A 22,670-nucleotide genomic window follows, 5' to 3' on the forward strand; every position below is an offset into this window, starting at 1 on the left:
TTTCTTTCTTTCTTTCTTTCTTTCTTTCTTTCTTTCTTTCTTTCTATGTTTATTTATTTTTGAAGGAGAGAGAGACAGAGGGTGAGTGGAGGAGGGGCAGAGAGCAAGGGAGACACAGAATCCAAAACGGGCTCCAGACTCTGAGCTGTCAGCACAGAGTCCAACGTGGGGCTTGAATTCATGAACCACAGGATCATGACCTGAGCCAGTCAGACACTTAATCAACTGAGCCACCCAGGTGCCCCTTACCAGTGCATTTCTGATGGCCTTGGTGAACACACTTGTTTCCTGGAACATAATTTTCTGGTGGGTCTTCTGCCCCTCATACACCTACTCTGGCATGCTTACTTCCCTGAGTCTTAATTTCTGTCTCCACTATCTTTCATAGCAATTCAGACATTTTAGTCTCAATCAGTAAAGGCAATCACTTTCTCTAGTCTCGCAGGAGCCACCCGGTGAATTTGCACCACCTCCTATGGGTCTTGCCAGGGTGTTAAATTCTGTATCCTGAGAAGTGCCCTTAAGTTAATAAATTATTTCTTATCTAGTCTTATATTCTGGCTCGTTTGCTCAAGAATTCTCAAAATCTAGTCCTATGGTTCTCCCTCAGGTCCTACCAGTACGTGGTGCCTAATTCTTTAATCCCCTTCGGTGTTTATTCTTTTCTTCCCTCAGCAGGCCTAGCACGCCCATAGCTGGTTCAGGCTGCAATATGACTTTAGTTATTGGTCTAGCAGCCAGGACAGGAGATGGAGCATATCCTAAAGGAAATTTCTGTTGTTGTACAGGGAAGAGTCCTCTGCAGTGCCTTCCTACACAGGCAGAGTCATAGTTCTTAATGAGAGGGGTACCTCTGCAAACTCTGAAGGTTTAGAGGATTCTGGAAAACCAAATAATTGTTGGCATTCACAACCAACAACGAATTTACTACCATTCATCACCAGATATACTCACCCCATCTATCAGGGTCCCAGGTTTTTGAACTAGGACTCTGAAACTGGCATAACAGATCTGTCTTGGTTTAGAATTAAATTATCTTTGCAGCTCAGGAACTTTATTAAATCCTGAGTTTAGTCTTCAGCTTTTTGTTCTCTCTCACTGCAGAAGATTAGCAATTGGGTTGCTACTTTGTACCAGGCATAGTCCATGACTCAAATACCCCCCAAAATGGGGTCCTCACTGCCAGCTGGGTGGTGAGTAATCTAGTGGTGAGTAATCTTACGGCCTACTTTCTTGGATTACTAATACTAATTCTGTCAGTTTGGTTTTCTAGGGAGAAGATGCTGAGTTTGGAGTGCAAGAGGTTTATGAGCAGTAATGCCTGGGAAAAGTTAAAGGGGAGAGAACAAGACTGAGCAAAAAAAGCCTTGAAACCATAGTACAGACACTGGTGAAAGAAAAGGGTTTGTGAGTGGAAGTAGAATTGGGTATAGAAAGCCTCAGACTGCCATGCATTGCTGATAGCCAACTCAATGAATGTATTATGTCAAAGACTTTCTATTAGAGGAATTCCATGTTGAGCAGAAATGGCAAGACTGAAGACTGTCTAGGGAGAGCATCGACTTGACTCAAAACCCAAGGCAGATTTTATTTTATTTTTTTAAATTAAATTTATTTAATTTTACATCCAAGTTAGTTAACTTATAGTGCAACAATGATTTCAGGGGTAGGTTCCTTAATGCCCCTTACCATTTAGCCCATTCCCTCTCCCACAACCCCTCCAGTAACCCTCTGTTTGTTCTCCATATTTAAGAGTCTCTTATGTTTTGTCTCCCTCCCTGGTTTTGTATTATTTTTGCTTCCTTTTCCTTATGTTCATCTGTTTTGTGTCTTAAAGTCCTCATATGAGTGAAGTCATATGATATTTGTCTTTCTCTGACTAATTTTGCTTAGCATAATACCCTCTAGTTCCATCCATCTTACAAATGGCAAGATTTCATTCCTTTTGATTGCCGTGTAATACTCCGTTGTATATATATACCGCTTCTTCTTTATCCATTCATCCATCGATGGTCATTTGGGCTCTTTCCATACTTTGGCTATTGTCAGTAGTGCTGCTATAAACATTGGGGTGCGTGTGTCCCTTCGAAACAGCATACCTGTATCCTTTGGATAAATACCTAGTAGTGCAGTTGCTGGGTCGTAGAGTAGTTCTATTTTTAGTTATTTGAGGAACCTCCATACTGTTTTCCAGAGTGGCTGCACCAGTTTTCATTCCCACCAGCAGTGCAAAAGAGATCCTCTTTCTCCATACGCTCGCCACCATCTGTTGTTGACTGAGTTGTTAATGTTAGCCATTCTGACTGGTATGAGGTGGTATCTCATTGTGGTTTTGATTTGTATTTCCCTGATGATGAGTGAGTGATGTTGAGCATTTTTTCAGGTGTCGGTTGGCCATCTGGATGTCTTCTTTGGAGAAGTGTCTATTCATGTCTTTTGCCTATTTCTTCACTGGATTATTTGTTTTTTGGGTGTTGAGTTTGATAAGTTCTGTATAGATTTTGGATACTAACCCTTTATCTGATATGTCGTTTGCAAATATCTTCTCCCATTCTGTCATTGCCTTTTAGTTTTGCTGATTGTTCCTTCGCTGTGCAGAGGCTTTTTATTTTGATGAGGTCCCAATAGTTCATTTTTGCTTTTGTTTCCCTTACCTCCAGAGACATGTTGAGTAAGAAGTTGCTGCGGCCAAGATCAAAGAGATTGTTGCCTGCTTTCTCCTCGAAGATTTTGATGGCTTCCTGTCTTACATTGAGGTCTTTCATCCATTTTGAGTTTATTTTTGTGTATGGTGTAAGAAAGTGGTCCAGGTTCATTTTTCTGCATGTCGCTGTCCAGTTAGTTGTTCCAGCACCACTTGTTGAAGAGACTGTCTTTATTCCATTGGGTTTTCTTTCCTGCTTTGTCAAAGATTAGTTAGCCATACGTTTGTGGGTCCATTTCTGGGTTCTCTATTCTGTTCCATTGATCTGAGTGTCTGTTTTTGTGCCAGTACCATACTGTCTTAATGATTACAGCTTTGTAACACAGCTTGAAGTCCAGGATTGTGATGCCTCCTGCTTTGGCTTTCTTTTTCAAGATTGCTTTGGCTATTCGGGGTCTTTTCTTGGTTCCATACAAATTTTAGGATTGTTTGTTCTAGCTCTGTGAAGAATGATGGTGTTATTTTGATAGGGATTGCATTGAAGATGTAGATTGCTTTTGGTAGTATTGACATTTTAACAATATTTGTTCTTCCTATCCAGGAGCATGGAATATTTTTTTCATTTTTTTGTGTCTTCTTCAATTTCTTTCATAAGCTTTGTATAGCTTTCGGTGTATAGATTTTTCACCTCTTTGGTTAGATTTATTCCTAGGTATTTTATGGTTTTGGTGCAGTTGTAAATGGGATCGATTCCTTGATTTCTCTTTCTGTTGCTTCATTGTTGGTATATAGGAATGCAACCGATTTCTGTGCAGTGATTTTATATCCTGCAACATTGCTGAATTCATGGATCAGTTCTAGCAGTTTTTTGGTGGAATCTTTTGGGTTTTCCTTATAGAGTATCATGTCATCTGTGAAGAGTGAAAGTTTGACCTCCTCCTGGCTGATTTGGATGCCTTTTATTTCTTTGTGTTGTCTGATTGCAGAGGCTAAGACTTCCAATACTCTGTTGAATAACAGTGGCAAGAGTGGACATCCCTGTCTTGTTCCTGACCTTAGGGGAAAAGCTCTCAATTTTTCCCCATTGAGGATGATATTAGGGTTGGGTCTTTCATATATGCCTTTTATGATCTTGAGGTGTCATCCTTCTATCCCTACTTTCTTGAGGGTTTTTATCAAGAAAGGATGCTGTATTTTGTCAAATACTTTCTCTGCATCTATTGAGAAGATCATGTGGTTCTGTCCTTTCTTTTATTGATGTGATGAATCACATTGATTGTTTTGCAGATATTGAACCAGCCCTGCATCCCAGGTATAAATCCCACTTGGTCGTTGTGAATAATTTTTTAAGGTATTATTGGATTTGGTTGGCTAATATCTTGTTGAGGATTTTTGCAACCATGTTCATCAGGGAATTTGGTCTATAGTTCTCCTTTTTAGTGGGGTCTTTATCTGGTTTTGGAATCAAGGTAATGCTGGGTTCATAGAAAGAGTTTGGAAGTTTTCCTTCCATTTCTATTTTTTGGTACAGTTTCAAGAGAATAGGTGTTAACTCTTCTTTAAATGTTTGGTAGAATTCTCCTGGAAAGCCATCTGGCCCTGGACTCTTGTTTTTTGGGAGATTTTTGATTACTAATTTGATTTCTTTACTGGTTATGGGTCTGTTCAAATTTTCTATTTCTTCCTGTTTCAGTTTTGGTAGTTTGTATCTTTCTAGGAATTTGTCCATTTCTTCCAGATTGCACATTTTATTGGCATATAATTGCTCATATTATCTTATTATTGTTTTTATTTCTGCTGTGTTGGTTGTGATCTCTCCTCTTTCATTCTTGATTTTATTTATTTGGGTCATTTCCTTTTTCTTTTTGACCAGACTGGCTAGTGGTTTATCAATTTTGTTAATTCTTTCGAAGAACCAGCTTCTGGTTTCATTGATCTGTTCTACTGGTTTTGTTTTGTTTTGTTTTTTGGTTTTGGTTTTGATGGCATTGATTTTTGCTCTAATCTTTATTATTTCCTGTCTTCTGCTGGTTTTGGGTTTTATTTGCTGTTCTTTTTCCAGCTCTTTAAGGTGTAAGGTTAGGTTGTGTATCTGAGATTTTTCTTCCTTCTTTAGGAAGGCCTGAATTGCTATATACTTCCCTCTTTTGACTGCTTTTGCTACATCCCAGAGATTTTAGGCTGTGGTGTTATCATTTTCATTGGCTTCCATGTACTTTTAAATTTCCTCTTTAACTTCTTGGTTCACCCATTCATTCTTTAGCAGGATGTTCTTTAGTCTCCAAGTATTTGTTACCTTTCCAAATTTTTTCTTGTGGTTGATTTTGAGTTTCATAGCGTTGTGGTCTGACAATATGCACGGTATGATCTCAATCTTTTTGTACTTGTTGAGGGCTGATTTGTATCCCAGTATGTGATATATTCTGGAGAACATTCCATGTGCACTGGAGAAGAATGTATATTCTGCTGCTTTAGCATGAAATGTTCTGAATAGATCTTTTAAGTCCATCTGGTCCAGTGTGTCATTCAAAGCCATCGTTTCTTTGTTGATTTTGTGTTTAGGTGATCTGTCCATTGTTGTAAGTGGGGTGTTGAAGTCCCCTACTATTATGGTATTATTATCAATGAGTTTCTTTATGTTTGTGATGAATTGATTTATATATTTGGGTTCCTCCACCTTTGGAGCATAAATGTTTACAATTTTTAGGTCTTCTTGGTGGATAGACACCTTAATTATGATATAATGCATTCTTCATCTCTTATTACAGTCTTTATTTTAAAGTCTAGATTGTCTGATATAAGTACAGCTACTCTGGCTTTCTTTTGTTGACCATTAGCATGATAGATGGTTCTCCATCTCCTTACTTCAATCTGAAGTGTCTTTAGGTCTAAAGTGGGTCTCTTGTAAATAGCATATAGATGGATCTTGTTTTCTTATCCATTCTGTTACCCTATGTCTTTTGATTGGAGCATTTAGTCCATTGACGTTTAGAGTGAGTACTGAAAGATGTGAATTTATTGCCATTATGTTTCTTGTAGATTTGAAGTTTCTGGTGGTATTCTCTGGTCCTTTCTAGTCTTTGTTGCTTCTTTCTTTCTTTCTTTCTTTCTTTCTTTCTTTCTTTCTTTCTTTCTTTCTTGTCTTTTCTACCCTCAGAGAGTCCCCCTTAAAATTTCTTGCAGGGCTGGTTTAGTGGTCACGAACTCCTTTAATTTTGTTTGGGAAACTTTTAATCTCTCCTTCTGTTTTGAATGACAGCCTTGCTGGATAAAGAATTCTTGGCTGCATATTTTTCCAATTCAGCACATTGAATATATCCTGTCACTCCTTTCTGGCCTGCCAAGTTTCTGTGGATAGGTCTGCTGCAAACCTGATCTGTCTTCCCTTGTAGGTTAAGGACTTTTTTTCCCTTGCTGCTTTCATGATTCTTTCCTTGCCTGAGTATTTTGTGAAGTTGACGATATGCCTTGTTGATGGTCGGTTTTTGTTGAATCTAATGGGAGTCCTCTGTGCTTCCTGGATTTTGATGTCTGTGTCTTTCCCCAGGTTAGGAAAGTTTTCCCCTATGATTTGCTCACATAACCCTTCTACCCCTTTTCCTCTCTCTTCATCTTCTGGGACCCCTATGATTCTGATGTTGTTCCTTTTTAATGAGTCACTGATTTCTCTAATTCTTAAATCATGCTCTTTTGCCTTAGTCTCCCTCTTATTTTCTGCTTCATTGTTCTCCAGAAGTTTGTCCTCTATATTGCTGATTCACTGCTTTGCCAAGGTAGATTTTAAAGGAACTAACAGTTGAAGGTTGTCAGCAAATTGCATTCTTCACAGATGAAAGCCAAGTTTTTTCTTAATGGGAGAGCCAAGGAGTACACCTCCACACTGCCACCCTGGGGTAATGTCAAGTAGTGTGACATTCATGTCTCTGGAGTCCCAGAGGGGAGGAGAAGAAGAACAGACAAAATATTTGAAGGAGTAATGATTGAATTTTTTCCTGAATTTTATGAAAACTATAAATCCCAACATCCAAGAAGCAACATGAAGCTCAAGCAGAAAAAGAACAACAACAACAACAACAAAAAACCATACCAAGGCACATCATAATCACATCCTCATAATCACAAGTGATAAAAAGAAAATGTGAAGAGTGGCTTGAGAAGAAAGAACATACTTTACATATTAGGAATCAAAGATAGAATTACTGCAGACTTATCATCAGAAGCTACATAAGCCAGAAGACAGTGGAATGATATATACAAGGTACTGAAAGGAAAAAGAAGTCATCCTTGAATTCTTTAGCAAAATTATTCTTCAAAAAGATAAAACAAAGACTTCACATGAGAGAAATCTAAAATAAGTCATCACCAGAAAAATTGCACTATCTTAAATGTTACAAAAAACTCTTCAGGTGAAAAGAAAATGATGCCAGATGGATATTTATCTACACAAAGGAATTAAGAGCACTGGAAATGGTGAGTATATGAATAAATATAAAAGACTTTCCCTTCTTTGTTTAGGTTCTTTTAAGGAGAATTAAACATTTAAGGCAAAAAATAACATTGTGTTTATAGTATGTAGAACTAAAATGTATAACAGTAGCACAAAGTCAGGGAAAGGGAAGTGGAGATACACTATTGTACTTGAAGATAGATTGTGACAAGTAAATTAAGTATATTGTAAACACTAGAACAGCGATTAAAAAGAACAAAGAAATATAGCTAATAAATCAATAGTGAAGCTAGAATAGATTTAAAAAGAAGTTCAACCCACTAGAAGGCAAGGAAAATGGGAGAGGAAAAATATGCAGGATAATTTAGAAAACAAATAGAGATAGTAGATTTAAGCCCAATCATAATAATAATTACATTAAATATAAATGATATAAACATTCCCATTAAAAGTTAGAAATTGTTAGGATAAAAATATGTAGACTTGAGAGAAAAAAATAAAACTAGGGATAAAAATATCTGTTCATTAAGAAGATGCAACAATTCTAAAATTCTATGCACATAATACAAAAGCTTCAAAATATATGGACCAAAACTGACAGAATTACAAAGAGAAATTCACAAATCCACAATTATAGTTAGCTATTTCAACTCTCTCTCTCAGTAGTTGATAGAACAACTAGGCAAAAAAAAAAAAAAAAAAATTAGATTAGTAAGGACATAAAAGACTTGAGCAACAATACCAAACAACTTGAGCTAAATGACATTTATAGAACACTCCATCCTGTACCTTCTTTACAAGTATATATGGGACATCCACTAGATCATTCCAATTTTCAATAAATTTAAAAGAATTGAACTCATGCAGACTGTATTTTCTGTCTACAACAGAATTCAATTGGAAATCAATCTCAGAAAAAGATTTGGAAAGTCACCAGATATTCAGAAATTAAATAGCACTTTCCTGATCAACCAATAGTTTAAAGAAAAAAAAATCACAATGGAAATTTGAAAATGTTTTGAAGTTAATGAAACTGAGAAAACTGTATTAAAATTTGTGGGATGTTTTAAAGCTGTGCTTGGGTGCAACATTTCAGCTTTAAACAGTTATATCAGAAAATAATAAAGGTTTAAACTCAATTATGTAAGCTTCCATCCTAGAAAGCATGTAAAGAAGAGCAAATTAAACCCAAAATAAGTAGAAGGAAGGAAATAATAAAGGAATCTGTGGAAGTCAATGAATAGCAAACAGACAAACAATAGAGAAAATTAATGAAAACAAAACTTGGTTCTTTGGAAAGAATATAAAAATGATAAACCTTTAGCTGGACTGAAAAAAATAAGAAGATATATATTACCAACATCAGGACTGAAAGAAGGGACATTATTACAGACCTTAGAAGGATTATATGAGAATATTAGTATCAAGTTTATGTAAATTTGGCATTCTATTTGAATTAGATAAATTCTTTTGAAGACACGAATTAACAAAATACATAGAATAAATAGAAAATCTCAATAGCCTATATCTATTCAAGAAATTGCTTTCATAATTAAAAACCTTCACACAAAGAGAACACCAGCCCAGATGCCTTCTTGGTGAATTCTATCAAACATATTAGGAAGCAATAGTATTGGTAATATACAAATTCTTTCAGAAAGTAGAAAAGAGAACATTTTTACGTCATTTATGAGGTGATCATTCCCCTAATACTAAAACCTGACAAAGACATTAGTCCTTTATGAATGTATATGCAAAAATACTTAACACTGTATTAGCAAATCAAATCCAGCAATATATAAAATGGACAATATATCATGATTAAGTAGGGCTTACTCCAGGGAAGCAAAATAATATATTCACAATACATGTATTTGTCAAGGGAGTTATATCCAGAATATATAATATATTCATATAACAATAAAAAGAAGACAAACAACCTTTTATTTATTTATTTATTTATTTATTTATTTAACAGAGAGTGTGTGTGTGAGTAGGGGAAGGGCAGAGAAAGAGGGAGAAAGAATCTTAAGCAGGGTCTATGCCGAGCCTGATGCAGGGCTTGATCCCATGATCCTAGGAACATGACCTGAGCCGAAATCAAGGGTCAGGTGCTTAACTAACTGAGCCACCAGGCGCCCCTTTTGTTTCTTTGTTTAGTTTTTTGACAACCCAATTTTTCAAATGGGCAAAAGATTTGAACAGACCTTTAAAAAAAGGAAAATACATACACATGAAAAGATGTTCAATATCACTAGTCATCAAGAAAATTCAAATTAAAGCCATAGTGAAATACTATTATATACCTGCTAGAATGATTAAAATGAAAATACCTATAATGTTAAGTGCTGTGTAGAGTGTGGAGAAGCATAACTCTTATATATTGTTGATGTCACTGTAAAATGGTGTATCCACTTTGGAAAACACTTTGGCAGTTTCTTACAAAGTTAAACATGCACTTTCTGTGTGACTCAGGATTACTACTCCTAGGCATTTATTTACTTAAGAGGAACTAAAACATATGTTCACATAAAGTCTTCCACACAAACGTTCATAGCAACTTCAATCATTTCAAAAGCAGAAACAATCAAATTCCATCAATGAATGAATAGAAAAACAAATTGATGTATATCCACATATTGGCAAACTACTTAGCCATAGAAAGAAACAACTAGTGATACACATAATGATATGGATGAATCTCAAAAACATTGTGCCGACTTCCAAGTCCTGGAGTATCTTTTTCTGGTGTTTCCTTCCTTTCCCTTCTTGGTCCATTCATACTAGGCTGGAACCTCAGCACTTCAAGGCCTAGGTTAGCCCAATGGCCACTCTGTCTGCCTCCAGCCTTTCAATTTTCAACTGTACCTTGTCAGAACAATCTTCATAAAACACCACTTCCTTATGTCATCATAAAAACCAAACAAAAATGTAAAACAACTGGGGTTGTGTTAACATTTAACACAGTTCTTCTAATACCTTAGCCTCCAGAATATTTTCTAAGATTTTTTACCAGACAAATAAAATAAATTTTCCTAAATTTGAGCCCATATGTGAATGTAAGTCTTCTGGCTTGTTCTGATACTCTATTCAATGAATTGCCCTTGAGACTCTTAGAACTATGTGGTCAAGAATTAATACAGGTCAGCTCTCCCTACAGACTTTTGTCTTTTGGTCAGAGGCAGTGCCAGTCTTCCAGGTATCCAGGCTTGAAACAGTAGAGTCAGTGGGGACTCATATTTCACCCTATTCCTCTATGCAGTCAGTTAACTTTCCTGTGTTAATCCTTAGACATTTCCTTTACATCTGTTGCTTTATAGGGCTCTGGTCACTGCCAGAGTTTAGGCCTATGTCTTCTCACAATGGCTTTACTTCAATAATCTTCAAGTTGTGTCTTTTGCCTTTAGACTTACAGTGGGGTATTTGAGGCTTCAGCTATGGTAATAGCATTTGTTGAGACCTAGTATGTCCTAGGTATTTGTATATATATTATTCTCATAAAAAACCCTGCAAGGGAAGTAAGAAAAACAAGTTCATTGAGTACTTTGTTCAAGATTACACGGCTAGTGAAGGACAGAACCAGCAAGATTAAGACATAGGCCTAAGTGGCCCATGTATAGGTAAGAAAAAGATAACAGGTAAAATTTCATTTTTTTTAACATTTATTCATTTTTGAGAGACAGAGCATGAGTTGGGGAGGGGCAGAGAGAGAGGGAGACACAGAATCTGAAGCAGGCTCCAGGCTCTGAAATGTCAGCCCAGAGCCCAGTGCGGGGCTCAGACTCACGGACTGTGAGATCGTAACCTGAGCTGAAGTCAGCCGCTTAACCGACTGAGCAACCCAGGTGCCCCATAACAGATAAAATTTTAAAGTTTTGCGTTTGTCTAGGGGGAAAAAGGGGGAGACAATACATTGGAGGTAACAGGCAAGTGCTTTTAAGTAGGGACTTTTATTTTACTTACATGATTTTCTCTCAAGGGTTATTCTAATTGTCTGCCGTTATTTTAAGTGCATTTATCATCCTGGATAAAAGTTCTATTTGATATTTTTATAAAATGATGACTCCAATTTCAAAAGATACTTGAGTGGCTATTTGGTTGCCTTCAAGGTCTTGAGATTATTTGTGCATTTCATGTGTCTGACATGCATACTGACAGACATACAGCAGACTCAGTGAATGTTGGCTGGTTGGGTGAAAGAATAATAATGAACACTTTCAACTTTTACAACATTTAGTTCACTCATTAAACAAACTCATAAGGTAGGTTGCATTATCATCTCCATTTTGCAAATGAGGACACCAAGACACAGAACTTGCCCAAGTTCACACACTCTATTATTGGTGGAGCATGGATTACAAGCAGAGATTGAGGCAACTCACTCTCAAGCCCCTGCATTAAACCATAGTAGTATCCTGCTTCTTGGCTCATGGGAGAGTTACATCACTCAGGTTGTTAGTAGAATAGTATATCCATCTTGATGCTTCACATTTTAAGACGTAGGGCAAGGTCCTTAGCCTTGGATCTTTGTACCCATGGTCCATTGACAGGCCCTAGGGGCCCATGTATCTCATGAAATTTGATTACAGTTTGTGTGTCCCCATAAATGCATATTTCCCTGGGGGAAAAGACCCATACCTCTCATCAAATTCTCGAAGAATTTTGTAATAACTACAAGATTAATCACCATGGATATAAAGAAATATTTGGGAATTTCTTGAGACAAAATTAAAATTATTAAATGCTCAAAGATACTTAATAGGTCAGTTTATTTGAAGGATTGTCTACATTTTATTTCTGCAAAGGAGACTTTGGTTAGGGGACTAGAAATTAATATTTATTAGGCACAACTAAATGCCAGGTATTAAACATATATTAGCTTATCTTAGTTCTTGTACCATTACCAAAAAGATGCTGTTTTACAATGTAGAAACTGAGGCTTAGAATGGTAAGACACATACCTGATAACATACTGGCAAGTGGTAGGACTGGGGCACCCAGAGCTAACTCTGAAGCCAATATCACCCCACTTCATGGTTAGACACAGCTGCTAAGTGCCAAGGGCATTTGGCACAACTAACCTTGCTGGGAGACAGGTTTTTAGTGATTTCCTTGCAACCCTGCCTAGAAATAGTCTATCATATGGCATCTTAAGTCCATTTTGAAGGACAGAAGTTCAGTCTGGCTTTAAGATCATGTCTCATGTGGCCTCATGTCTCATTTACATCTCTACATTCTGTTCTCTGGGATTCATTCCCGTGTAGGCAAGTTTGTCACAGCTTGCAGTGGGAGCGGTTTAGCTCCCAGAGTGCGACGTGTCTGAACCACTGACCTGGATGACTGGTTAGAGCATACTTCAGGCTCCTCATGGCCACAGGCCTATGCTTCCCATCTCTGTTGTCCATTTGAATATACAAACAGTCCTCCTCCTACTTCAGCTGCAGTGGACTTTGCAACATCCTTGAAACACAAAACAGGAACTCTAGTGGTTTGTTTCCTTGAGCTGCTATACAATGTTCTTCTCCTTGACTGGTGGCTTTTATTCCACCGCCTGGTTTGCCTGAAAATCTCCCTATGCAAAACCACTTGTTTGTCAAGCACTGCAAATCACAGATAGGGCCTTTGAGATCTCTTGAAACTTTTCTAGTCTCATAGAGTAGCCTATACCACCGGTGCAGGAGGGTTCTAGAGAAGTAGGTACGGCCCTCCTGCAGTGTGCTCTTGTAACAGGTGGAAAGGGGAAAGATTGCTGTCTTGGATTGAGTGTTTCTCCAGCTTTGGAGAGAAGTGAATCCTCAGCAGAGACTGGCTTAGCTCCCAGAAATTCTCCCAGTCTCTGCTCCAAGAAACCTATCCTAGCAGTGCTGAATATCAGTCGACTGGATTAGGATGATCTCATGGCTATGCTCCTTCACCTGGCTGGAATAGGCTACCTGGGGGAACAGAGTGGGGGCGGATCAGAAGAGGATGTTGTGGAGCCAGGATCATCGTGGTAGCAGCAGGAATTAGTGAACATTTACTTAAGTAGAAAAGCATTCCATATAACACTGAGGAAAACTAAAACAGAAACCTCATACTTCACACTACAAATGGATGATTTGTTTTACAAAAGATAAATCCAGTTTTCTTTAAATTGTGAATTATCTCTGCTAACATTCTAAATGATTCTATTGTTTTCCTAAAAGGAGAAAAAAAAACCTTTCCAAGTAAAATTTCCAAAGCCCATTTATATTTGATTTTATTGTCAAAAATGTGTATAGATTGTTCCCTAGGACTACCATAAGAAAGTACTACAAATTGGGTGACTTAAAAGAAAGAAAATAGATGTTCATTGTCTCCCAGTTCTGGAGGGCTAGAAATCTGAAATCAAGGTGTCAGCTTGGCCACGTTCCCTCTGAAACCCTTGGGGGAATCTTTCCTTGCCACTTCCTATCTCCTGGGGGCTTACTGGCAATCTTCAGCACTCCTAGGCTTGTAGATGTATCACTCCAGTCCTCTGTCTTCACATGGCATTCTCCCTGGGCATCTCTTCATATAGTCTTCTCTCTGTGCATGTCTGGGTCTGTGAATTCCACCTTTGTATAAGGACAGGTGGATTGGGGCCCACCCTAATAGCCTCATCTTAATTTGACTACATCTGTAAATACCTCTTTAGGTCATATTTTGAGGTACATTTAGGGATAGGATTTCAACATATTTTTTGGGGGGGGGGTACAATTCAACCCATTATGACAGCTAAAAATGCTATTATATGAAAGCATATGACATTTAAAAAATACAGTTATCTTTACAAGTGAGTCTGTGTGTTACTCTGAAATATTGCCTTCTACACATCCCCAAAGGCAAGGGAATTAAAAGCAAAAGTGAATTACTGGGACCTTATGAAGATAAAAAGCTTCTGCACAGCAAAGGAAACAACCAACAAAACTAAAAGGCAACCAACGGAATGGGAAAAGATATTTGCAAATGACACATCGGACAAAGGGCTAGTATCCAAAATCTATAAAGAGCTCATCAAACTCCACACCCGAAAAACAAATAACCCAGTGAAGAAATGGGCAGAAAACATGAATAGACACTTCTCTAAAGAAGACATCCGGATGGCCAACAGGCACATGAAAAGATGTTCAACGTCGCTCCTTATCAGGGAAATACAAATCAAAACCACACTCAGATACCACCTCACGCCAGTCAGAGTGGCCAAAATGAAGAAATCAGGAGACTATAGATGCTGGAGAGGATGTGGAGAAACAGGAACCCTCTTGCACTGTTGGTGGGAATGCAAATTGGTGCAGCCGCTCTGGAAAGCAGTGTGGAGGTTCCTCAGAAAATTAAAAATAGACCTACCCTATGACCCAGCAATAGCACTGCTAGGAATTTATCCAAGGGATACAGGAGTACTGATGCATAGGGGCACCTGTACCCCAATGTTTATAGCGGCACTCTCAACAATAGCCAAATTATGGAAAGAGCCTAAATGTCCATCAACTGATGAATGGATAAAGAAATTGTGGTTTATATACACAATGGAATACTACGTGGCAATGAGAAAAAATGAAATATGGCCTTTTGTAGCAACGTGGATGGAACTGGAGAGTGTGATGCTAAGTGAAATAAGCCATACAGAGAAAGACAGATACCGTATGGTTTCACTCTTATGTGGATCCTGAGAAACTTAACAGAAACCCATGGGGGAGGGGAAGGAAAAAAAAAAAAGAGGTTAGAGTGGGAGAGAGCCAAAGCATAAGAGACTGTTAAAAACTGAGAACAAACTGAGGGTTGATGGGGGGTGGGAGGGAGGGCAGGGTGGGTGATGGGAATTGAGGAGGACACCTTTTGGGATGAGCACTGGGTGTTGTATGGAAACCAATTTGACAGTAAATTTCATATATTAAAAAAAAAAAAAAATAAAGGAGAAAAAAAAAAAGAACATACAAAAAAAAAAAAAATGAAATATTGCCTTCTAACCTTTCAAAATAGTTTCAGACATTGCTGTCTTATTCAGTGATCAAGTGTATTCCTCACTTAATTTATTAGATTTATCTTAATTAGCTGCCTTATCATTTAAGTGCTGCCTAAAAAGTATGAGAATAAAAAGCTTTGATATGACAAAATATATTACATTTCTGGGATGATCTAAGGCCTTGGATGTGACTGTTCATAATGGTATCTATTTTATTCCTTAGTGTTCATCAATGTCTGCTTTTCTGCCCTTGTTCTGTGCGATGTTTCCCTAGGCTTTTAGTTTAGTTTTGTTCTCACCCCACTTGGAATCTCAAATCAAGCTTAGGGGTCCACTTAATAGACATGCATCAAAGAGGGTATAATCAAAGAGGATAGACCAAAGCTAACAACCTAATCATAGACAAGAACTTCTAGAAAGTTCATATCTGTATACATCTCCCATGGTTGGGGGCACTCACAAAAAGGAATATTACATCCCCCTTAATTTGCACTTATAAATATTGTACATTATCTATATCGTATTTTCTACACATTAAAAGTTCAACCAAGACATAATTGTCAAGCATTGGCAGTAGGCATTACAGTAGTGTACCAGTGACCATTGTGGTGGCCCAAATTTCCAGCAGCCCTGTTTTAATCCAAGAGTATTATTTTCTTATTTTGAAAATAGAGTGTTATTTTCTTACATGACTAAAAAGACTTTACACCTGTTTCTTTTAAATAAAGACATTTATTTAGAGAATTTTAGTAGCATGATAACGCAACCTCACCAAATATTCACAGTTCATCAGGTCAGACAGTAGGACAAGTCCGCGTGAGCTTCTTATAAAGATATGGGTGACCACCTCAATAGCTGTCTCCATCTTCTATCTTATTAGTGGATGGTTCATAATCCAAAATATGAAGTTTTGGGGCTTTTTCTCAAAAGTAGAAATAAGGAAAATGTCTGAAGCAATGATGTTGACCTTTTTCAAGAAATCTATGAAACTTTAACTGCATATTTCAATCTTGTCCAATCTTTTGTATTATTCTGATTGTCGATAAGAACCAGAGGCCTATGTTGATGATTCTTGATAATTTCAGCAACACTTCCAAAGTACTAGAGCAAGAAAAGATAAATGAATTAAACATTGGAATTCACATTAACTTAGAGCTCTGCTCCTCCCATCTTCTCCCACTTTCTCAAGTTAGTCAAAGTTACTAACTAGGTCTCAGCAGACATTCTACCCAAAAAAGTCTAATTTAACAAAGGGTGTAACACTTGAGGTGGCAAACTCTGGCCTTTCTTATATTTGGTAACACTAAAAACACTGGCAGCCTAAATTAGTGGAACCTCTTAGAGAAATTACTTCATTGAGTTATGATGCAATATTTTAATAGTTTTTTATTTGGTAACAAGTGTAAAACTGTCACACACTGAGTTTCTCTACATTTTTACAAAACATAGACTATCTGTTATGTTGCATAAATCTTAGATATAAGGACTGATGTAATAAATTAACCCTAGAATTTGGTGTCAGAAGAACTATTTTCCAGATTAATCCATGCTTGTTTTATTTTGTTTTCCTTTTTGAATAAAGAAGCTTTACAAATTCTCATATTTCCATTTCTGCTTTAGCTCCCAGAGCTAATTAATAATTAATTTAGAGGTAATTAATAATGTAATCCATGCCAAGTTCTTGCCATAGATATTTATTTTCCCAAATTTTAATTCCTATTGTCTATGGATTTTAAAATATTCTTCTGGAAAATTATCAATAGTTGAAAGGAACACAAAATAAATATAACACAGAACAGGAAATGAAATGCATTGATTATAAAAAAGTGCTATGAGCTCACAATCATAAATAAATGCATTTAGAGTCATTTTCAAAAAGGTAGTTATTGTTTTGTCACACTGCCATAAATTTAGTAATTATTACCAATTGATTTTATTGTATTTTAATTTTTCATATAAAGACAAACATCCAGAATTAAAAGTTTTTAGTTATTTGAATACCTTCTAAATATCTATATATTGAATAAAGTATTCAGAATACTGGTCAACTTTTTCAAATGAAATACCAGTTGTCTTTTAGATAATTGGCTATCTGAACATTAGGTCAGGGAGGAGAGGTAAGAGACAGGGACCTTCAAGTATCTTCAGTTTTTATTTCTTAGCTTTCTCTTCAATCACTCAGCTCTTTGTCAATTGCCAATGAAATCAATGATATTCATTCTGTTTGCTTGGCATAGCATGTTGTTAAATTGAATGCAGTTGGAAGTTAAACTGATGGACGAAAGAACCAGGAAATGGAATAGCACAATCTCTTTTAAGTGGATTCCAAGCAAAAGTGTTCTGAACCCAGTAAACACAGGAGAGAGTTGCTGTAACTACGCAAACAAACATCTCAGTCTGTCATTCTAGTCCCTGAATATTTTTGAGTATTTCTTTGTTGGAGTGTTTGGGCATTTGAAATGTTTGAAATATGGAGTTGAGGTGAGTTGAAATGTGTGAAGTAGGGAGCAGAGTTGAGAGTTGAAACATATTGGATGTAGAATGAGCATAACTTAGTTGCAATTTCCCTTCAGTGCTTTTTTTTTTTTTTTTTTTTGTCTATAGTAATTCATTGTTTTTGAGATATTCATACATGGACAGAAAAACAAACTGTTTGATAACTCAAAATCCCATGGTCCATAAAATAAAGCAAATAGATATCAAAGCTATAAAATTCCTCAATACTGTATCTATATAATGCCAAAACAACTGCATAAAGTAGTTGAACAGTTAATCAATTGGTTTCTTTTTCTACGCAAATATAGGCAAACAGACTTTTCACAATATCCATATGGTTGACATCATGTAACCAAAGTTTTAATTTTCCATTAAGATGTTCAGTATATGGGAGAAATAACCTTTTTATTGTAGATAACTTAAGAGTTTTAATGGACTCTGTCAGCACTTCCAGATACCATTATAATAATATGCTTTCCCCCCCTTTTTTTTTTCTTTTTTTGGTATCTATAGGGTGGATATGTAGGGAGTGATAGTGATAAAGACTCTTTAAGCCAAAAGGAATCACTATTTACCAGAGTTTCCTTAGCAGGACAAGAGAGTCCAGAGTCCCTCTGAGAGTTCAAAATATATGAGAGAGTTTCAGGAGTTCTAAACATGACAGCTCCCTCACCTACCCTTAACCCTCTTAAAGAAGTATTGGACCATGGCCTGGGGAGGCTTTAGAATGAAACCATCCATCCAAAGTCACTCTGCCCTACTAGGATCACCATCATCTGCTACCAATGATTACTAATGAAGAGCATCTATTTTGAAAGATTTGTCAGATAAAGGTTTCAGTGAGAATGACGTTTTTTTCTGAGTAGGAAAAAGCAGACAGTTCTGTTAAAATTTAACTGGTTTTATTTAAAAAAAAATTTTTTTTTAACATTTATTTATTTTGAGACAGAGAGAGAGCATGAACAGGGGAGGGTCAGAGAAAGAGGGAGACACAGAATCTGAAACAGGCTCCAGGCTCTGAGCTGTCAGCACAGAGCCCGACGTGGGGCTCGAACCCACAGACCGTGAGATCATGACCTGAGCCGAAGTCGGATGCTTAACCGACTGAGCCACCCAGGCGCCCCCCCTTTTTTTTTAAAATTTTTTTTAACATTTATTTATTTTTGAGACAGAGAGAGAGAGAGAGAGCATGAACAGGGGAAGATCAGAGAAAGAGGGAGAAAGATTTAACTGGTTTTAAATGATAATGCAATCTATATTTTAAAACCCAAGTTTGGTCTTGATCTATGTTTTGTGTCTTCAGTTTCAGGGCTTTTTGCATTTTCTGATTATCTGAGACCTTATTAAAGGCAAAATAAAACCCCAAACTATAAAACTCCTAGAAGAAAACAGGGGAAAATTTTCATGAGATTGTATTTGGCAATGATTTCTTGAATATGGCACCAAAAAACGCAGGCAACAAAACCAAAAATAGACAAATATGACTACATTAAATTTAAAAACTTCTGTTCATCAATGGTCACAATCAAAAGAGTGAAACAGCAGTCCATAGAATGGGGGAAAATATTTGCAAATCACCTATCTGACAATGGTTTAAAACTTAGAATATATAAAGAACTCCCACAACACAAAACCAAAAGATCAAATAACCCAATTTAAAAATGGGCAAAGGACTTGAATAGACATTTCTTTAGAGATGATATACAAATGAAAAGATGCTCAAAATCACTAATCACCAGAGAAATTCAAATCAAAATCCCAGTAAGATATCACCTCTCACCCATTAAGATAACTACTATTTAAAAATCCCAGAAAACTTCACGTGTTTGGGAGGCATGTGGAAAAGTTGGAGCCCTTGAGCACTGTTGGTAGGATTGTAAAATGAGGTAATCACTACAGAAAACAATATGGAGGCTCCTCAAAAATTTTAAAATAGAACTACCATATGATCCAGCAATCCCACTTCTGGATATATACTTAGAAGAACTGAAAGCAGGGTCTCAAAGACCTTTTCATGCCCATGTTCATAGAAGAACTATTTATGAGAGCCATCAACAATAGCCAAAGGTCCATCAACAGATGAGTGGATAAACACACTGTGGTATACAATATAAGGGAATACTATGCAGCCTCAAAATGGAAAGAAATCTTGTCACATACTGCACAGCATGGATAAACCTTGAGGATATAATGCTACATGGAATAAGCCAGTCACAAAAGGACAAATATTGTATGATCCTGCTTATATTAGGTATCTAAAGCAGTCAAATTCATAGAAATAGAAAGTAGAATGATAATTGCCAAGGACTGGGGGAAAGTGGAAAAGGGGAGTTGTTTTCAATGAACATAGAACTTCAAATATGCAAGATTAAAAGCTCTGGAGATCTGTTTTACAACATTGCAAATATATTTAACATTACTAAACTACACACTTAAAAATGACTAATATGGTAAATTTTAAGATATGAATTTTTTTATAATTAAAAAAAAGGCAAAATAAAGAATATATTTATTGACAGAAGACCTTATCGGTTTGTTTTACAAATGCTACTCTCCTGCCTGTAATCAATCAACAAATAAATTCATCATTTAATAAGTATATATCAAATATCCACTAAAGTCAGCTATTCTTCTGTGATTATGGAAATACAGAGATGAGCAAGACCTAGTTTAGTCCGTGGCCTCATCTAGTGGAGAAGATGACAATTATGACAATTTCTAACAATTCAGATGCTTTCTAACAAGTGCTGGGTTCGGAATGGGTATAGTTCTTTCTGAAGGAGTATTGAAAATAAATATTTCTTAACTTGAATTTTTAAATGCTATTTCCTCTGCTTAGATTGTTCTTTCCACTTTTCTCCTTCTCATCTTTAACTTTCATTTTAGCTACTCAAATTCAACCCATTACTCCAGGCCAGTACAAGTTTCACTCCCTTTCTGACCATTTATGGATTATTCCAGCCCATATTTCAGGGCTCACTTATAAAAACAAACTGGCTAAGAAGAGGTATGGTAAACATTGAGTTTAGTCCAGATTAAAGAGGGGTTGGACTTTAAATCTTGTTAGTACTCAAGACCTACTGTAATGTTTTTCTCTTGCTGCAGGCCCAAAAGCTCATTTGGGTCCATGGGAATCTAATATATCAACACAAGTTTCTGCATCTCTTCTGATCCTTCCTTGGTCATCTACTTTTAAATTTTTCTTAATGTTTATTTATTTTTGAGAGAGAGACAGAGCATGAGTGGAGGAGGGGCAGAGAGAGAGGGAGACAGAATCCGAAGCAGGCTCCAGGCTCCAAGCGGTCAGTACAGAGCCCGACACGGGGCTCGAACTCATGAACCGTGAGATCATGACCTGAGTCAAAGTTGGATGCTCAAGCGACTGAGCCACCCAGGTGCCCCCTTGGTCATCTGCTTTGGTATTTGAATTGAGATCCTAGTTCTTGACTTAGGAGATCTGGACACTGACCTTCATTCTTACAACATTAATTCTACTTGACATTTCAACTTTGATTTCTATATTCCTCTGAACCAAAATACTGAATCAGACTGAGTCCACTAAGTAACAGGATAAAGGGACTAAGTGCAGCCTTTACATCATGCAAGTCTATCCTCCTGTCTTCTGTAGATTATGCTGCCTGAACACAGTATTTTATCTTGTACTCTTTTTATGACATGTATGAAAGCCTCACACCGAGTGCCTTTGCATCCTTTCTCTTCATTTCTAGCACCTAACACACTATGACATCATTGTGCTCAATACATAGTTATAGAGTTGGATTAAAAGAGATGTTACTGACCTCTTCACCATTTTTCTTCCTGCCCAAAGCATACTGCTTTGTTGCTTCGATAAATCGCACAGGGATATTATATACTCGCTTATTAAAGAATACAACTAGTGTATATGGCTGTTTGGAATCATGGCCGGAGCTTTTCCGAATAAGAAATGATCCATCCTGTTTATTAAAAGAAAAACATGATTACGGTGAGTATACTTATGTTTTCATAGGTTATTAATAAGTTCATACCTACATTATATTCAAAATGTAATTATTGAGCTATGTGATTTTCATCATTGATTATAGTTTATTATTTTCCAAGAAAATACTTCAGTAAAATATATACTTACAGAAAATCCGGAGTGAGGTCAATGCCAGGTTTTGATGCATGAAATAAGATGTTATATTTATAGATTTAGAAATGTTTAATCTTTAGATTAAGATTAAATAAAAAGAGCACTCTTGAACTAGGAACCATGTCTACAAGTTACCTATGACTAAAAGAAATACGAAACAAATTCCATTTAAAAGTACTATGAGAAGAAAGCAGAAATTGGGAATCAAAACATTTGATGTGATGAGAATTCTCTTCCCCAAAACTTATACTGAAGCAGAAAAAACTGTAACACAACATACCAAATTAATTAAATATTTTATAAAATATTCTAGGGGTGTCTGTCTGGCAGTAGAGCATGAAACTCTTAATCTTGGGGTTGTGAGTTTGAGCCACATGTTGGGTGTAGAGATTACTTAAAATGAATACATAATTTAAAAACTTAAAAAATAAATATTCTCTATCAGAAATTCAAAAATTTTGAACAAAAAATGGACAAAAAGCAGAAGGAAGAAATGTACCAAGAGTTCATCAAACTCAGGAAGGAAACTGAAGAGAAAGACAAATCTGGGCCAGAAATGAAGAAATTACAAGATGCCCAAGGGACAATACCTTTAAGTGAAGATACGATAAATGAGTAAAGGAAGGCATGGAAGCAACCAAGACAGAAAACAACAACAAAAAAAGGAGGTTTAAGAGAAGACGAAGAAGAAGAAGAAGAAGAAGAAGAAGAAGAAGAAGAAGAAGAAGAAATACAATAGGGTCACAGTGGTTTAAATGGAAGAAAGACAAAAAAGGCCCAAAATGCATGTAATTTGAGTCCTTGAAGAGAAAAACAAAACAATAGAAGAGAACTACTGTTTAAGACTGGAATTTTATTGGAAAAATAAATTTATTGGAAATAAATTTATTGGAAATAAGAGAAAACTTAAATCTATATATAGAAAGGGGTTCCATCTATCTGAAAAAATTGACCTGAAAATCAACTCAGAGACACAATCTAGAAA

The 22,670-nt window shown here is 36.5% G+C and overlaps 2 protein-coding genes across 2 annotated transcripts in view; one reads left to right on the forward strand and one right to left on the reverse strand.

Annotated features, from left to right (window-relative positions):
- Positions 1-2,696, forward strand: part of ZNF518A (zinc finger protein 518A) — an 80,083-nt gene extending 77,387 nt beyond the window's left edge. The window contains exon 6 of the transcript XR_006194324.1: positions 2,661-2,696. The gene's annotated coding sequence lies outside the window, so the exon portion shown is untranslated. The remainder of the gene's footprint in view (positions 1-2,660) is intronic.
- A 12,435-nt stretch (positions 2,697-15,131) lies between these two features.
- The window catches only part of BLNK (B cell linker), a 75,930-nt gene continuing 68,391 nt past the window's right edge, over positions 15,132-22,670 (reverse strand). The window contains exons 17-18 of the mRNA XM_042907835.1: positions 21,351-21,506; positions 15,132-16,155 (exon numbers count right to left, since the gene is read on the reverse strand). Of these exons, the coding sequence (XP_042763769.1) occupies positions 16,036-16,155; positions 21,351-21,506 (276 nt within the window). The 3' untranslated portion in view covers positions 15,132-16,035. The remainder of the gene's footprint in view (positions 16,156-21,350; positions 21,507-22,670) is intronic.

This window comes from Panthera leo, chromosome D2 (genome assembly GCF_018350215.1).
Source record: "Panthera leo isolate Ple1 chromosome D2, P.leo_Ple1_pat1.1, whole genome shotgun sequence".
Taxonomy (NCBI): Eukaryota; Metazoa; Chordata; class Mammalia; order Carnivora; family Felidae; genus Panthera; species Panthera leo.